The 16,297-nt window shown below is 58.8% G+C and overlaps 2 protein-coding genes across 2 annotated transcripts; one reads left to right on the top strand and one right to left on the bottom strand.

Annotated features, from left to right (window-relative positions):
* Window positions 1-5,955: 5,955 nt before the first annotated feature.
* Window positions 5,956-13,784, top strand: LOC102420089 (N-acetylated-alpha-linked acidic dipeptidase-like protein). The gene is made up of 18 exons (XM_006104340.3): window positions 5,956-6,155; window positions 6,240-6,412; window positions 6,564-6,685; window positions 7,058-7,180; window positions 7,829-8,112; window positions 8,213-8,314; window positions 9,400-9,485; window positions 9,591-9,710; window positions 10,516-10,601; window positions 10,680-10,743; window positions 10,828-10,895; window positions 11,151-11,242; window positions 11,334-11,424; window positions 12,123-12,204; window positions 12,287-12,460; window positions 12,534-12,621; window positions 12,732-12,824; window positions 13,111-13,784. The coding sequence occupies exons 1-18, from the start codon at window positions 5,956-5,958 to the stop codon at window positions 13,295-13,297; spliced, it is 2,235 nt and encodes a 744-aa protein (XP_006104402.1). The 3' UTR covers window positions 13,298-13,784.
* LOC102419771 (SAC3 domain-containing protein 1-like) lies at window positions 13,777-16,033 on the bottom strand. Its single transcript, XM_014446708.2, is given in 4 exon segments — window positions 13,777-14,377; window positions 15,207-15,485; window positions 15,488-15,764; window positions 15,923-16,033. Coding segments are annotated over 3 exon segments (1,053 nt in total). The 5' UTR covers window positions 15,759-15,764; window positions 15,923-16,033; the 3' UTR covers window positions 13,777-13,874.
* Between the last annotated feature and the right edge of the window lie 264 nt (window positions 16,034-16,297).

Here is a 16,297-nt window from a genome sequence, read left to right as displayed (position 1 = left end):
CTGCCTCCCAGCCCAGCTCCCTGCTGGGAGCCTCAGGCGGTCCTGCCCAGGTCAGCTACCCACCTCTCGCCCCTGCAACCCTTTGTTCTAGCCGGACTTGTTGTATAACATCCTAATGGAGGAACTGAAGGCTGTTCCGGAGGAAGGGAAGGCTGCCCCGGAGGAAGAGCAGGACGTCCAGGAGGAAGAGCAGGCTGGCCAGGGAATAGTGCTGTTCCAGGTGGACAGGGAGCCCCACGGCAACTGGTGAGGGGGGACACCTCTCTCTCCTTGCCCGCAACAACCCAGCGTCCAGAAGGCATCCCTGCTCACCCTGTAGCCTGAGGCTGCCCATGACCACAGAAACCAGCGTCAGCCTTGGATGGCCCGTGGCCAGAGACCGGGCACCTCCTCAGGAAGCCACTCCAACAGCAATAAACTCCCTAGAGCTGAGCGGAGGCTCCCTGCTGTGTCTGTGAGACCCTGAAAAGCAGGTGGAGCAGGAGGCCACCAGCTCCAAACGGAGCTTGGTTCCTGGATGCCCTCCTGTGTCTCCCACGGGGTTTGCTGGTGCTGAATTTCTCCCAACCCTGAGGAGGTTCCAGGCCTGGTTAGTGTCAGCCTCAAGGTCATGTACCTGTGATAAGCACTGGGGCAGGACTGGGAGGGGCCACACCCCTTGCGAGGAGGATGAGGTACCAGGTCTAACTCCAAAGGGCAGATGCTCTAGGGAGGGGCGAGAAGAACCGTTTCCCACCTTGTGACCCCACTGGGTCCGTCTCTTCCCCTTTGTCAGTCATGTCATGGGGGGCGGGCAGTTAGTAAGAGCTCCCCAGGGGCCCAGCACCCTTCAGGCTGGAGTTTCATCTGGAATTTGAATCCCCACCCCCACCCAACCTTCACCCTCCAGCCAGGGCTTTCTGGGGCCTCCCTTGAGACCTCACTCCCTTCATCTGTAGGGCTCTCCCTGTCCTGGGCCACCGTGCTGGCCCCTACCCTCCTCAGGACTGGCTTCCTGAGCTCCCAGCTGTGGTCACTGTGTCCTGGTCACCCATAGGCCTTCAGGGCTTGTGTCCACCGGCCTTGCTGCCCTCAGTGTCTGTCTAGTCCCAGGGAGCCTTTCCTTCTAGCCCCATGATTCTTGGTGTAAGGAGAGAGAGAATAGGTAGAATATTCAGAAACTTAGCGATAATTCCCATACAACTAGACAAGGCCTGTGCTCCCATCTTTTTATTTGTTTTTTATTTTCAACTCCTTAAGAGAGATAACAGCAAGATGACAAAGCCAGTTTAAATGAGAATACAAGAAACTGACACATACGTAGTCAAGTGGGGGGGAAAAAGAAGGAATCCTGAAATATTGCTAAATTGTATACAAAATTGGTCAATGCCATATAGGGTAGTTTTTTCAAAGCCCTATAACTCTGAGGGTGACATTACTTACTGGGCAGAAATCCTCTAGTACCTCATGGAAAGGGCTGTAACCATGTTTCCGCTTTATACCCACTGCAGGGGGACACTAGCCAAGAGGATGGAAATTCAGGTTTGTGGCCCCTCCTCAGACCTGACTTAGACCAGACCCACTACCATGCCCAGACCAGTAACTGATGACAGACTTGATTAGTGAAGGATTGATTTGGTCACAGCTTCAGGCTGAGCCGAGCAGAGCTCTCCTTAGCAGCCCACCCCTCCCAAGACCCACCCTCCTTGCCCGATGGCTTTAGGTGTCCCAGGCATCCCTCATCTCACTTCCTGACCAGTTCCGGACCACTGTTCCAGCCGACCAGTGACCCATTTTCCCGAAGGGAATCATCCAATGATGAGATTGAGGGAGGAGAGTTGGACCAACAGCCTAGTGGTTAAATACTTTTAACCACTTAAGGACTTCTAGCAACAGTACATAGGCATCAGGATGGTCCCATTTGAGCTGCTTCCTCTAGAAACCTCTAGCATCTCAGCCTGGGAAAGCAAGCCCATATGGCTACATTGATAAGACTCCGCTGTAGGAAATGGAGTCTGTTACAGAGCCCCTCCCCACTTTCCACTTGTCTCTAAACCACAGAAATTGCTGACAGGTGCCCTAAGTGCATCCTGGCTACTTCCCAGTGGCCCAGGGCCCAGCATTGCACTGCCCTGAGCTCAGTCCCTAACAGCCACTCCTGCTGACACCAAGTCCCACCAGTACTGCAGCCCAGTCAGCAGGCCTTTTCAAGGGGAGCCCCCAAAGCAAAGCTGCCTGGGCCCTGGGCCCTAGGACACTACCAGTCTCTTAATAGTCATTCTCTCTCTCTCTCTCTCTCTCTCTCTCTCTCTCTCTCTCTCTCTCTCTCCCCCCCGCTCTCTCACACACACACTCTTCCCAGAACTGCTAGTCAAAGTAGGCTACTGTGTCAGTCACCTGCTTGGCTCAGATCTTCCAGGCCTCTGTTATTAAGACGCTGGGGCCGCACCCAGCTGGTGTGGCTCAGCGGTTGAGCCTTGACCTATGAACCAGGAGGTCACGGTTCAATTCCCAGTCAGGACACATGTCTGGGTTGTGGGCTCAATCCCCAGTGGAGACGTGCAGGAGGAAGCCAATCAATGATTCTCTCTTATTATTAATGTTTCTCTCCCCTCCCTTCCTCTCTAAAATCAATAAAAATATACTTTTTTAAAAAAGACACTGAGGCTGGGTTAGAAAACAAAAGACACCAGGGCTGGGCTGGCAAACCCCGTCCTGTGTGTCCCATGGCCCCTCTCTCTTGTGAGGCGTGGAATGGAGTCCTTTCTCTTGCCTCGTGTCCGCGAGGTGGTGTAGCTCCTGGATGAGGCTGCAGGAGGTGTGGCCTCTCCCTGAATCCTACTCAGCCGGGCGAACTGTTAGCATTCAGTGAACGTCGGCGATTATGAGCTGACCTCCAGTGGATCTACCCACACCTCTGAGAGGCCCAGGGGAAGCAGGTTGGGGTACCTGTGCTCCCAGCAGGCTCCCCATTCCTGCCCAGCCTCAAGGTCCTGCCATTCCTGCCTGAGGATGCCCGACCCTGCAATCTGGCAGCATCCCCTCCATCCCATGGCGTCTCCCGTCAGAAACGTCTGCTCTGGAGGCCTGTGAGGTCCCACGTCCTGTCTCCTGAGGGCACCTGTGTGATGCAGACCCCACCATGGCTGGCTGCAGTGGGGTCTACTTCCCAGGGGTCCAGGGGTGCTTTTGTATCCCTGTTGTTGCCCTGGACACTCCTTCAATCCCAGACAGCTGGAGCATGAACGCCCGGTGCCGAGGAGCTGACTGCTTCAGGTCAGCTTTCCATTCTGCAGAGATCCGGTGCGCGCCTTCCGGTGCTCCCCAAAGGAGAGATGGGGAGTTGGGGCCAGGATGAGCTCCAGGTTTCTTTTGAGGCTCAGCCGGCAGGATTTACTGATACATAGACCCAAGGTAGGATATGAGAGAAAGCGGAGTAAAACCTAACTCCAAGATATTTATACAAAAAATAAAATTAAAAAAAGAGGACAGAACTGGATTTGGCAACATGGAGCGAAGTTGACCTTTTTAAAAATATATATATTTATTGATTTCAGAGAGGAAGGGAGAGGGGGAGAGAAGGACATAAGAATCAGGACTTGTAAGCATGCATATAAGCATAGCCAATGGACACAGTAGGGGGGGAAGGCTGTGCTGGGGGCGGAAGTGGGCAGGGAGAGGTCATGGGGAAAAAAGACATGTAATACTTTCTATGGTAAATCATTTAAATAAAAAGAAGCAATCAATTCTATGGGGGGAAATAGGGAAGCACAGTCACTGGCTGAGAGAGAGGGTGGAGGCGACCGTGTTGGAGGCTTGAGAACAGAGGAGCCCGGGAGGGAGAGAGTGGACAGGAAAGATGGCAGGACTGCTGGGCAGTCCCGGGGGCCTGCCTGAGGTGTGGGGTCATACATTTAAAGCAACATCAGCGGGGCCGTGTGGCTCTGCGGGCACATTAGGGGCCAGGGGGCAGGGGCAGAGTGGGTGGTGGGTTGGCTATAACCAGGTTGGGGCTTTACCCAGTGACTGTGACCAAAGCAGAGAGGATCACGCGGGGTGAGAGGCTTTGCAAGGGACTGAGTCTGGGCAAGGAGGGAGGTGAGGGAGAGGGGCAAGGAGCTGGCACAGAGGGATTGGCAGTCCCGGAGAGACTGGAGAACTCAGAGTCAGCATGATCCTGGGAGTGAGGTGAGAAGATAAAGGGAATCAAATGCATTGGCTACCTCAGGTGATTTTCATCAACACCCACAGTTCAAAATGTCCAGGGAGGGGCCGCGCCACCCACCCCACTAAGACAGGGGAAGGAAGATTGATCAAATCAGCGTCTGGTGCCTACAGCAGTGTAGACACCAGCTGACTCCCACAGCCTGCGCCAGAGTTCTCAGGGGTCTCTCTCTCTCTCTCTCTCTCTCTCTCTCTCCCTCCCTCCCTACACACACACACACACACACACACACACACACACACGTTACACTCAGGTGGAGTAGCCCACTCAGAGGTCACATACTCTTGTCCAGATGTCGTGCTTGTAACTTCACATGTTCAAGGGACTAAATCCTTCCAGGAGGGGGTGGGACGGGACCATAAAGCTGTACCTTGTGATGTCATCGCCATGTCTCTTCCTCAGTTTACCAGCCGACCTTGGCGTCCCACTGCCTTCCTGCGGTAACTGTCCTGTGTCCTCCTAGGGAATGTGTGTGCTCTCCACCCTGACAGGCTTCTGATAAGCCCCAAGGTCAATCACCTGGGTGCTGATAACCACCTGGCCAGGAACGGCGGGCTTCCTGGTGCATGTCCCCGAAGTCACTGTTCACACTCCCCGCACCCCCTTCCCCACCTCAGCCCTCCTATGCTAACATGCAACCCTCCTGACCAGCAGCACAGGGAGATGGCACGGTGGGGCCCGGGGCAGGTGGGGGTGTGAGCAGAAAGGGGGCTGCTCCTAGAGGGGGCTGTGGGTCACACACACACACACAGTCCACCATGGCCCAGCTCCCTCAGCTCTTCCGGCATCTTTGGGCCTGTCAATGGGCAGCAGCCTGGCTGGGTGCCAAGGCAGGATAACATGGGAGGTGGGAGGAGGCACAGCTTGAGCTCCAGGGACGTTCCCAGGCTGCTTGGCTCTGTGAGATTTGGAAGAGGCTCATTATCTGTGCTGAGTTCTTCGTGTCTCCCTCTCCCCCTCGCCCAGCCTTGGCACATAGGCCGTCTGTACGGATGGCCAGTCCCTCGCCCTCTGGGTCTAAATTCCTTCTCATCCTTGGAAGATCCCCTCCAATGGTCCCTGCCAGACAGAACTCCTCATTCTCCTCGCTGGGAGCGCATGGTCCTCCTTCTGTAGGGCACTTCCCACATGGTGGAGTCCATGGGATTTATTTTACTTTTTAAAAAATATATTTTTATTGATTTCAGAGAGGAAGGGGGACAGAAAGGAAGATAGAAACATCAATGAGAGAGAATCATGGATCCGCTGCCTCCCTCACGTCTGCTACTGGGGATCGAGTCCCCAACCCAGGCATGTGCCCTGACCGGGAACCAAACCTGGACCTTCCAGTTCATAGGTCGATGCTCAACCACTGAGCCACGCGCTGGGCGGAAGGATGGGATCTAAGCGCAAACCTGCTCCAGCAGCCAGCGCTGGCTGTGCTGGAACCAGTGGCACCGAGGAGACAGGCAGGGATGCCTGGACACGGGCTCAGAGTCCTGGCCGGGCCTCCGTGTTACTGAGACACTGGGGTCCCTCCCTGGGCCTCAGTGGCCCTGTGCGGAGGTCATGCCCCTGGAGGTCTTTTCCAGGTGAAAGGTACAGACACTGTGGTGATGTGAGCAGCTCCAGGCCCTCCCTGCAGGTTTTCCCTCCCTTTCCCCGACAGTGAGCGAAAATTTCAAACAGCAGTTTTTATATAAGATGGGTACTTCACTAGGCCTGGCACCCCGTCTATAAGAAGCCACCCTAGCTGGCCAAGACTCCGCAGGATGCAGTGGGGGAAGGTGCTTGGGGGGGTGGCCGGGGCCGCGGCCTTCTTGGGGCTAGGGATCATCCTGGGCCACTCTGCCATCCCCAAGGGAGCCAACCCGCCAGCACCCAGTGCCTCAGCCTCCCAGGACCTGGACCCAGAGATCCTTGAGACCATCATGGGGCAGCTGGACGCCAGCAGGATCCGGGAGAATCTTAGGTGAGAGGCCTTTCTACCGGCCCCTTCTGTTTGCCAGAGGCCCCGCCCTGACCCTGGGCCTGCCCCCCTCTGCCCACCCTGCAGAGAGCTCTCCAGGGAGCCACACCTGGCCTCCAGCCCCCGGGATGAGGCGCTGGTGCAGCTGCTGCTGCGGCGCTGGCGGGACCCAGAGTCAGGTCTGGACTCGGCGGAGGCGTCCACCTACGAAGTGCTGCTGTCCTTCCCCAGCCAGGAGCGGCCGAACCACGTGGCCATTGGTGAGGTCCCGCCTCACTGGCTGAGGGATGCCTGTGGGGTGGGGAGCTGTGGGGCCCACGGGCAATACCTCGGGCACATACCTCGGGCATGTACCTGGTCCCTTGGTTGCAGGCTCGATGGTAAGCTCCTAACACTGCCCCCCTTCCACAGTGGGTCCCACTGGGACCATCCTCTTCTCCTGTCGCCAGAGCGAAGAGAACCTGACTGGGGAGCAGGGGGGGCCTGATGTGGTGCCACCCTATGCTGCCTACGCCCCCCCCGGAACCCCACAGGTGGGCCTAGAATACACCCTCCCACTGCCATGGCCCAGCTGCCCGGCTCCCACTCCAGCTTCTCCCACCCTGACTCAGGGGCACTTGAGAAATGTCCCGACTGGGGCTCAGCTCCCCCAACCCCAGAGTTTACTCAGCTCCACACTCCATTGCTACTTCTATCGCCCAATCCCTTAGTCACTCAACAAACACGAATGGCTCCTGCTCTAGGCCGGGCCAGATACACGGTCCCTGGACACCAGGAAACCAGGTGTGACTGACCTTGGGGAGCTTGCAATCCAAACCCTTTATCCTGCCACCCAGCTGCCCCTCTCCTTTCCCCTTCCACCTTCCCTGGGCCTGGCCCTCAGGGTCACCTCCTCTTGGGTCTAGGGCCTCCTCGTCTACGCCAACCGGGGCTCAGAAGACGACTTTAAGGAGCTACAGGCTCAGGGCATCCAACTCAAAGGCACCATCGCCCTGACCCGCTACGGGGGTGTAGGACGCGGGGCCAAGGTGAGCAGCAGTCCCCAGGGCAGGGCGCTGGGTGGGGAGTGGGGCCCAGCAGTGGACAGGAGGAAGTGAGGGGGCGGGGAAGGATTAGAAAAGACAGACAAGGGAATAAAGCTGGGCGCTAGGTGGGACGCTGCCCTCTCTGATGGAGAGACAGCGTCACGGACTACAAGCCGTGTCTTCATTTTATAGCCAGATTCCACGAGGCACAGTAAGGCCGTGGTCAAAATGTTTACAACGTTCTTGTGGGTTTCAATCCTACTCAACGACATGCACCTGAACTCTATCAAACCCACATCACTCAGGCACCTGGGGCCACGTGTTCAGACCATAGGTTCAAGCTTACAACTGCAGCTGTTGGCTATAATTGTGCTGGGAGGGCTCTGCCCTCCAAGCTGGGACTTGCACGTGGCAATGAGAGGACTGTGCCCTCTCATTAGTCCGAGGCTTGAACCTGTCCAAACACTGTAGCCGCTCTCCACAGTTCATCAATGTTGTATCAGAATTTCCTTCCTTTTTGAGGCTGACTTGGGTTGGCATCATCCTGCCAGTGGGAGACAGATCTGGCCTGGCTTCACAGCCAGAACATAGGTGTGCATCCTCCTCACCCTCCCTGAACGTAGCCTCCCCCGCCTCCTCCCCCTCCTGCAGGCTGTGAACGCTGCCAAGCACGAGGTGGCTGGGGTGCTGGTGTACACGGACCCCGCAGACATCAATGACGGACGGAGCTTGCCCAACGAGACCTTCCCGCACTCCTGGCACCTGCCTCCCTCTGGGGTGGAACGAGGCTCCTACTATGAGTATTTTGGGGACCCCCTGACTCCCTACCTTCCAGCCAACCCCTCTTCCTTTCGCCTGGACCCAGCCACTGCCTCCGGATTTCCCCCAATTCCCATTCAGCCCATTGGCTTCGAGGATGCCAAAGTCCTTCTCTGGTGAGCTTGTGCCCTGGGGTCTCCTGCCCCTCCTCCAAGGGCCTCCACATTTCTGCCCCCACACCCATATTCGCTCTGAGGCTCTCCCTCTTCTCCCCAGTAACCTCCAAGGACCCTCAGCCCAGGCTGACTGGCAGGGAGCACTGGGCTGTGACTACAAGTTGGGCCCGGGCTTCGAGCCTGGTGGTATGTACGCAGGCAGGTGAGCTGGGCCCCTCCTCCCTCAACCTCCTCTCCCCTCCCTAGTTATGCTTCCCTGACCCCGAGTTTCCCCTCTGCCCACAGCAAGGCCTGGCCTTTCCCTTACTTCTCTCCCAAGCCCTCCCTTGACTCCAAAATGTCTGTCTTGTCCTTGGGGAACCAGTGAGACAGCCGTGTGGCCCCCAAGTCCCTGTGGGGTACCCCTGCTCTATCTCAGACCTCCACGCTCCAGTCGCCCCCTCTCTTGAGCACACCAAGCTCATTCCCAAATCAGGGTCTCTGCACTTGCTGTCCCCTCTGCCAGGAACGCCCTTCCCGGGGCTCCTGCCATTCCTGTCGGCACTAACCTTCCCCGCCACCACGGAGCCTGTCACGCATCCACTGCAGTTTGCTTCATCGTGGTCTGGCTCAGGAGAGGGAGGCCCCCAAAGGCTGGGTCCATGTCCATCACTGCCCAGACCAGTGGTCGGCAAACCGCGGCTCACAAGCTACATGTGGCTCTTTGGCCCCTTAAGTGTGGCTCTTCCACAAAATACCATGTGCGGGCGCACACGTACAGTGCGATTGAAACTTCGTGGCCCATGCGCAGAAGTCAGTTTTCAGCCTGGGCAAGTCTATTTTGAAGAAGTGGCGATAGAAGAAGTGGGGGTACGTTCGCTGAGGTCGACCCCTCAGATTGAGGACGTTTTTAGCAAAGGCCAGCTTAGGAGTACCCTAATTAACTTAATAACAATGTACCTACCTATATAGTTTAAGTTTAAAAAAATTGGCTCTGAAAAGAAACTTCAATCGTTGTACTGTTGACATTGGCTCTGTTGACTAATGAGTTTGCCGACCACTGGCCCAGACCCTGGTGCGGTGCCGGCATCACCAAGTATCTGATAAGCACTGAGCGAGGGAGGGAATGAAAAGGAGAACAGGAATCAGAAGAGCTGGGCTCTAGCCTTACTGCCTCTCCTGGTACTTCTGGGCACTCCCTGTCCTGTTCCGCCCCGGGCCTGTTTCTCTTGCACTGGGGCAGAGAGCGGCGGGAGAGGTGGGGGTGGGGGAGCAGGGCCAACATCTGCCGTCCCCTTCACTCCCCAGCCAGGTGAACCTGAGTGTGCACAACCGCCTGGAGCTGCGGAACTCCTCCAACGTCCTGGGGATCATCCGCGGGGCTGTGGAGCCTGGTGAGCCCCCAGGAGCAGCCCTGCTCTGAGCCCCCTGACTGCGCCCTCCCCCTGCCTGGCTGACCCACCCTCTTCTCTGGCTTCTGATTCTCCTCCTCCCCCCAGACCGCTATGTGCTCTATGGAAACCACCGGGACAGCTGGGTGCACGGGGCCGTGGACCCCAGCAGTGGCACTGCTGTCCTCCTGGAGCTCTCCCGCGTCCTGGGGACCCTGCTAAAGAAGGGTGAGCCCCTCCCCCCCCCGACCCAGGAACTGTCCCCCGGGAGGTCACCTCCAAACCCACTCCTTCCTGGCTCTGGACATCGTCCCACCTCCTGTCGCATTCTCCAGCGCCCCCTTGTGCCTGAGGGCCCTGGAGGCAGACAGGTGTGGACACCAGCCGTGGCCTCGAGTAGTCCAGTGTGGTACAGGGACCGGACCGGACCACTGATTAATTCCTACAGTAGCTTCTGAGAGCCTGTTGTGGCCCTGGATGGAGGGAGGCCTAGATGCCGCTGTGAGCAAGGCAGTGTCCAGGCTCTTCCTCCGCGAGCTTCAGCCCAGTTGAGGCAGGAATGACAGTCCTTAACTCAGCACATGTGTCTCGGTGCCACTACATGTCAGGCCCCTAAGCACCGGAGGTCACACCGTGCACCCCAGAGCGCCTGCGTGTAAGGACAAGTGTGATGGCTACAAAGAAACTATCTGAGGGCTTCCCCAGGGGAAGCCTGTGGGCCAGTGTTTCTAGGATGGTGGGCGGAGAAGGGAGTTGGAGCTGGAGGGTCAGGAGGCCTTCTCAAGCGCGCCTCTAACGAAGAGGGAGGCAGGGCGCCCGGGGAGGGGACCACCTGACTGAGGGATACTGGTGTTGAGGGCAATGTTGGGGTGCTGGTGGGGTGTCACAGCAGAGGAGGGAGCCTCTGGGAAGACTTGGCTGGAGAGGTACCAGGACCGACCTCCAGCCCTCCGCCCTCTCCACGTCCCCAACCTTTCTGAGTCACCCCAGGATCTGGGGGGCCCTGCCCTCTAACCCTGTATCCCTGCCCCAGGAACCTGGCGCCCCCGCAGATCGATCGTGTTTGCGAGCTGGGGGGCAGAGGAGTTTGGGCTCATTGGCTCCACAGAATTCACGGAGGTGAGTGAGCCTCCAGGGCCGGCGATCAAGGGGATCGCGGGCCGGGCAGTGCCGGGCTGACGCCGCCCCTCCCCGCAGGAGTTCTTCTGCAAGCTGCAGGAGCGCGCCGTGGCCTACATCAACGTGGACATCTCGGTGTTTGGTATGGGGGAGACTGGGCTGCCTGGGGAGGGGGCAGATAGAGGGGCTGGGGTCGGGGTAGAGCCCTTCTCTGGTCCCCCCACAGCCAACGCCACCCTGAGGGCGCAGGGGACGCCCCCGGTCCAAAGCGTCATCTTCTCCGCAGCCAAACAGGTGAAGGGGGCGGGGCGGACGGCCGGGGGCGGGGCTACGGGGTGGGCGGGGCTGGAGCTGGCCCTGATTGTGGGCGGGGCTGGAGCTGGCCCTGATTGTGGGCGGGGGCTGGGGGTGGGACTGAGACCGGAGGCGGGCCTTGTAGGACCCGCAGGACTGTGCGTTGGCTGGAGACTAGGGTGGGCCGGGCAGAGGACCCGTTAATTGTTGGGTCTGGGAGGGGCCAACCCCGAGACTACATTCCCCTCCGGTCAGATCCCCGCACCAGGCCCGGGCAGCCTCAGCATCTACGACAACTGGATCCGGCATTTCAACCGAAGCAGTCCAGTGTATGGCCTGGTCCCCAGGTGAGCCCGGGGCCGGAACGGGGCCGGGGCCGGGGCCCAGGCGGGCGGGCCGGCCCAGCAGCCTCCAGCCCATCCATCTTCCTTCCCGCAGCGTGGGCTCTCTGGGTGCTGGCAGCGACTACGCGCCCTTCATTCACTTCCTGGGCATCTCCTCCATGGACATCACCTACACCTATGACCAGGTGAGCCGCACCGCTCCGTCTCCCAGCTCTGTACTCTGCTCCACTCGCCAGCCCCGCCTCTCCTGGCTTCTCTAGAGCAGTCTGAATCGGCTCCATCACTCACTCAGTAGCTGTGCTACCTCGCCCAACTTTCTTCTCAGGGAATCTGCTTAGGCTCATCTAACATCAAATTTAAGATGCTATTGACTGTAAGATGCACATGACAGGCACTCTTCAGGAGGGGGGAAACTGCACTGCCAGTTAAGCGTAGAACACTGACTGTAAGCATCTTGATTCCAGAATCTTTAAAATAGGAGAAAAGTTTATCTCAGGATAGATTAAATGCATTGGTGTGAGAGTGAATGAGATAGGGGATTATAGAATACCCAGCCTGTGTCTCCAAAAGTCTCTCCCTTCCTGTTCCTGGGTAGTGAAGGTAGATTTAAATCCTGTCCAACTCCAAAGCTCTGGGCTCTTCTTCATGTGAAACAGGAAACTGGCACCTGACCCAGCCCTGCCACTTATTAGCTGTGTGATATCAAGCAGGTTACTTAACCTCTCTGAGCATGAGTTTCTTCTTCTGTAAAGTGGGAATTCTAGGAACTACCTCATGGATGGGCAATGGTTTCAGGGAATGTATATATGTTGTAGCTCACTGTAGGCCCACCTCCTCCCACTGCCCATCTCAAGCCTGTCACCTCTGGACTTTGTTTCTCCAGAGCAAGACCTCAGCCCGGATCTACCCCACTTACCACACGGCTTTCGACACCTTTGGTTACGTGGACAAGTTTGTGGACCCCGGTGAGGACGGGGTCAAGAGCATCCTGAGGCTGGAGGAGGACGGGCTGAAGACTGAGCCCTGGCCTCGTCGCCCTCTCTGCAGGCTTCAGCAGCCACCGGGCCGTGGCCAGGACGGCGGGGAACGTGCTTCTTCGGCTCAGTGACAGCCTTTTCCTGCCTCTCAACGTCAGTGACTACAGTGAGACCCTCCGAAGCTTCCTGCAGGCTGCCCAGCTGTCCTTGGGGGCCCTGTTGGAGAAGCACAACATCAGCCTGGGTATGAAGGCCCCCTGACAGGAGGCACAGGGAAGCCTGAATTCCCCGGGCTAAGATGCTGGCTGTCCCCACAGGGCCTCTGGTGACTGCAGTGGAGAAGTTCGAGGGGGCAGCTGTGGCCTTGGGCCAACGCATATCAGCGCTGCAGAAGGGCACCTTCGAGTGAGCAAGGGCAGCAAGCAGGTGCCTGGGAGGGCGGCATCCAGGGCAAGATGCAGGCTGGCAGCTGGGCTGCTGGCTCCAGAGTGACCAGCAAGTCCTGCCACCTCCAGCCCCCTGCAGGTACGGATGCTCAATGACCAGTTGATGCTCCTGGAACGGGCCTTCCTGAACCCTCGAGCCTTCCCAGAGGAACGCTACTATAGGTGAGCCTGTCCCAAAGCTCCTGGGAGGTGCAGTGGGGTGAGGCTGGGTAATGGGCACCGAGGGAGGAGAATGCCAGCATTTCACTGGCCTTTAAGGGAATCAGGCTCAAAGGAAGGGATGAAAATCAGTCACGGTCACGCTGGGACTAGAATTTACCTCTGCTACCAGTAAGAGCCGCAGCTTTTAGAGGCAGTGGGAGGTGCTTTTGTGCCTGGCTCTGTCCAGGAGCTGAGCCCATTCCAGGCTGAAGCAAATAACCCTGATGCTCCCTATTTCTCCTGGTAGCCACGTGCTCTGGGCTCCTCGTAAAAGCGTCGTAGCTACATTCCCAGGCCTGGCCAATGCCTGTATCAGGGCCATCGACACAGACCCAGGATCTGCAGCCTGGGCTGAGGTGCAGAGGCAGCTCAGCATTGTGGTGGCGGCCCTGGAGGGTGCAGCAGCCACCATGAGGCCCGTGGCTGACCTCTGAACCCAGCCCTCCTTCCTCCGCTCACCACTACCCCCCCTTAATCTGAACCCTCTCCCCACTCGTTTTCTTTGGGTGTCTCAGTCTTCCCTGATGCCAAGGGAGGTCACACTATGGGATCCTTTCCAGCTTCTGGGTAACAGCTCAGGGCCCTGCCAGTTGTGGTCACCTGAGGGGAGTGACAAGCCCTGAATGAATCTCCCTCATCCTGGCTCTTGGTTGAGAGGGTAGAGAAAAGGAGGCAGGGATGGTGGGAATGGCAAAACCTTGTTGCTCTTGGTGGTGGGTGGGTGAGGATAGTATGCATGCCAACCTTAGATGCCAGCTCCGAGTCCACCAGGGCTACTCCTCAGGGACCAGCAGGGAGACTGAGGCCCAGGGCAAATAGGGCCTTGCCCACTCTGGGTTCCTCCACCCTCATACCTCACATTTCTCAACTCCTTCCTGCCCTTCCCCAAATAAATCAAGCCTAGCTACTGTCCTTACAAAACAAGTTCCTTTTATTGTGTGGGAATCATGAGAAAAGGGGCCTGAGTGCTCAGACCCGGTCCTGGGCTCTGGGAGACTGCACAGTATCTCCTTACTCAAGGGGCTTGGACCTGTCCCCACCCACCTCTTCCTCCTCCGCCATGACTACTTCCTCCAGGGAGCGCCCTCCAAGCTTGCTTCCCACCAACACTTTGCAGGACCCCGCGGGCGGCAGCCCCTCCTCAGCATAGTGACCCCTCTGGAACACAACTCTGTCCTGTCCAACCAAGGGCAGTCCATGGGCCTGGCACAGGTCCCGTGCCTCCTCGGGCCCATCCAGGGCCAGCAGGTGGACCATGTATCCCAGGGGTAAGGTCTGGCCCTTGGGGGTGCTCAGGGCACGATTGAGGCAGGCCAGGGCTCTGCGGCGGGCATGGCCCACGTGGCACTGCACGGCGCAGCTCTGCAGGTATGGCAGGGTGCGGAGCAGGCGGAACAGGCGGGCAGCATTGCCTTCCCGGAAGGCTGCGTCCACAGCCAGGGCCGTCCGTAGGGCTGGGCAGGAGCGCTGGGCAGCTGGCAGCTGCAGAACACTGTGAAGGGCCTCCACTGAGCCTGTGAGGGCAGAAAGCTGGGATGAGGACCACACGAGTCTGCCAGGACCAGGCCCAGCTTTCATCCCATCCGCTTCTGCCGCCCCCACCCACCTGAGCCCCCAGGGGCTCCAGTCCTCCACCAAGCCCACCTCCCCACTCAGTCCTGCTACCCACCCACCTGGCCACGCCCCTCCCCTAGGCCAAGCCCACCTTCACCTTTCCCATCAGCCCTTCCTGAGCCCTATCTGACTGAGGTTGCCCCTTCAAACAGTTTAGATCCTTATAATAAAGCGAAGCAGTGTTCATGGATGAGGGGGAAAGGCCCAGATAATTTAACAACTCGCCTGAGACTTGAACTGTCCTACAGTTCGTATGTAGTAGGACCAGAGCAATCAAATCCCAGGTTTCTGACTTGAAACCCAGTTCTTTCTCCACTGCCCCACCTGCCCCACAGGTCAGGGCCCCGGCTCGGCACCATCTTCCCTATCCCTTTGGCAAGGCCATTTCTTCGAGGAGATACTGCCCCTGCTTCCCTTCCAAGAATCAGACACCTGGGACCTTTGGCCGCTTTTGTAAGCTGAGGCCTCTGACCCATTAGTGGGTGGTGAAGTCAACAGCATTTTATTACATTTAAATAGAATATTACTTATCAGAATGCACCCTCCATCCACAGAAAGGATCTAAATGTCTTGGTTGGTGGATCTCGTGCTCTGACTTGACACACATTTAAGCGGCAGGGAGGGGGAGGGGCTAAGGGTGAGATTTGAAAGCTTCTCTTTCCTTCCCGGCATCCACTGTCCACATACGGGACCTCCGCGTCCTGTCCCGCCGCTGGGGCCCCGACTCACCCAGGTTATAGAGCAGAAAGAGGCCCTGGAAGGCGGCCTGGCGGGGGTGCGGCCCTGCGCCCCGCGCGTAGCAGCGCCGCAGCGAACCGAAGCCCTCCTGCACCTGGCCCTGCAGCAGCGCCCGGTCCACTAGCCCGTACGCGGCATTGGGCCGGAGCTGCGCCACCACGGCCAGCAGCACGGCCAGCGCCGCCTCCAGCACCACCGCTGCCTCGGCGTCGCCCGCGCTCTGCAGGGCCAGGTCCAGACGCACGGCGCGCAGCCGGTCCGCCACGATGCGTCGGTGCGTCCCGCCACCTCGCTGGCCAAGTAGCGCACGGTGGCCAGCAGCACGGCCGGCGGCCGGAGCTGGCTCGGCGGGGGCAGGGCCTTGCCGGCGGCCGGCCGGCTGTACTCCTTCACGGCGCGCTGCGGGTCAGCGCGGGGCCAGCTCCCGCAGCAGCCCGGCGCCACCTCGAAGCGATGCAGGCGGCCCTCCTTTTTGCGTCGGGCGCGCTCGGAGGCTGGGCACATGTCCGGGCAGGTGCCCACAGGCAGCTCGCAGCCGGACATGGTGGGCTGGGGAGAGAGGATGGGCGCTCAGCATCCCGAGGACGGCGGCGGCCCCTCGCCCCATCCTGCAGGAAGTGGGGGGCACGCCGAGCCGACGGAGGATCGGAGAAGACTGGGCGGGGTGTAAACGTCCCCGCCGGCGTCGGCAACCGCCCTCCTCTCACCGAGTCAGTTGCTTCCCACAAAGCTTGGAGGGGGCCTCCCGAGATGCACTGCGCTGTAGTTCAGCGCCGCACGCTCAGGACCGCAAATGCCCCCATAATGCGCCCCCGCACAGCCCGGACCACTCCCATGATGCACCGGCTTGTAGTTGCCTCCCACAACCAATCGCTTTGCAGCGGGGCGGCCAGGAGCAGAGCCACGCCTCCCCAGGATCCTGCGCACGTCAGGGTCCTCATTTGGCTGTGGAGACCCGCTTCTGCAAAATGGATAACCCCGCCTCGGGTTCCTCTCTATCAACCGATCCCGTCGAACAATAACCTGGCCCTGTCAGCCTTACTGTCATGCTCCCCTGTTTCCCTGGAGACTATTTTCCCCAT

The sequence above is a fragment of the Myotis lucifugus genome, unplaced genomic scaffold (assembly GCF_000147115.1).
Source record: "Myotis lucifugus unplaced genomic scaffold, Myoluc2.0 scaffold_562, whole genome shotgun sequence".
Taxonomy (NCBI): Eukaryota; Metazoa; Chordata; class Mammalia; order Chiroptera; family Vespertilionidae; genus Myotis; species Myotis lucifugus.
Note: the sequence above shows the minus strand (reverse complement) of the source record. Positions and strands in the feature narration are given on the sequence as shown.

Coding starts and splice junctions, on each gene's coding strand:
- LOC102420089 (XM_006104340.3), top strand. CDS start 5,956: ATGCAGTGGGGGAAGGTGCTTGGGGGGGTGGCCGGGGCCGCGGCCTTC. Junction 6,413..6,563: donor GCCGAACCACGTGGCCATTG/GTGAGGTCCCGC, acceptor CCCCTTCCACAG/TGGGTCCCACTGGGACCATC. Junction 10,602..10,679: donor GCTCCACAGAATTCACGGAG/GTGAGTGAGCCT, acceptor CCCTCCCCGCAG/GAGTTCTTCTGCAAGCTGCA.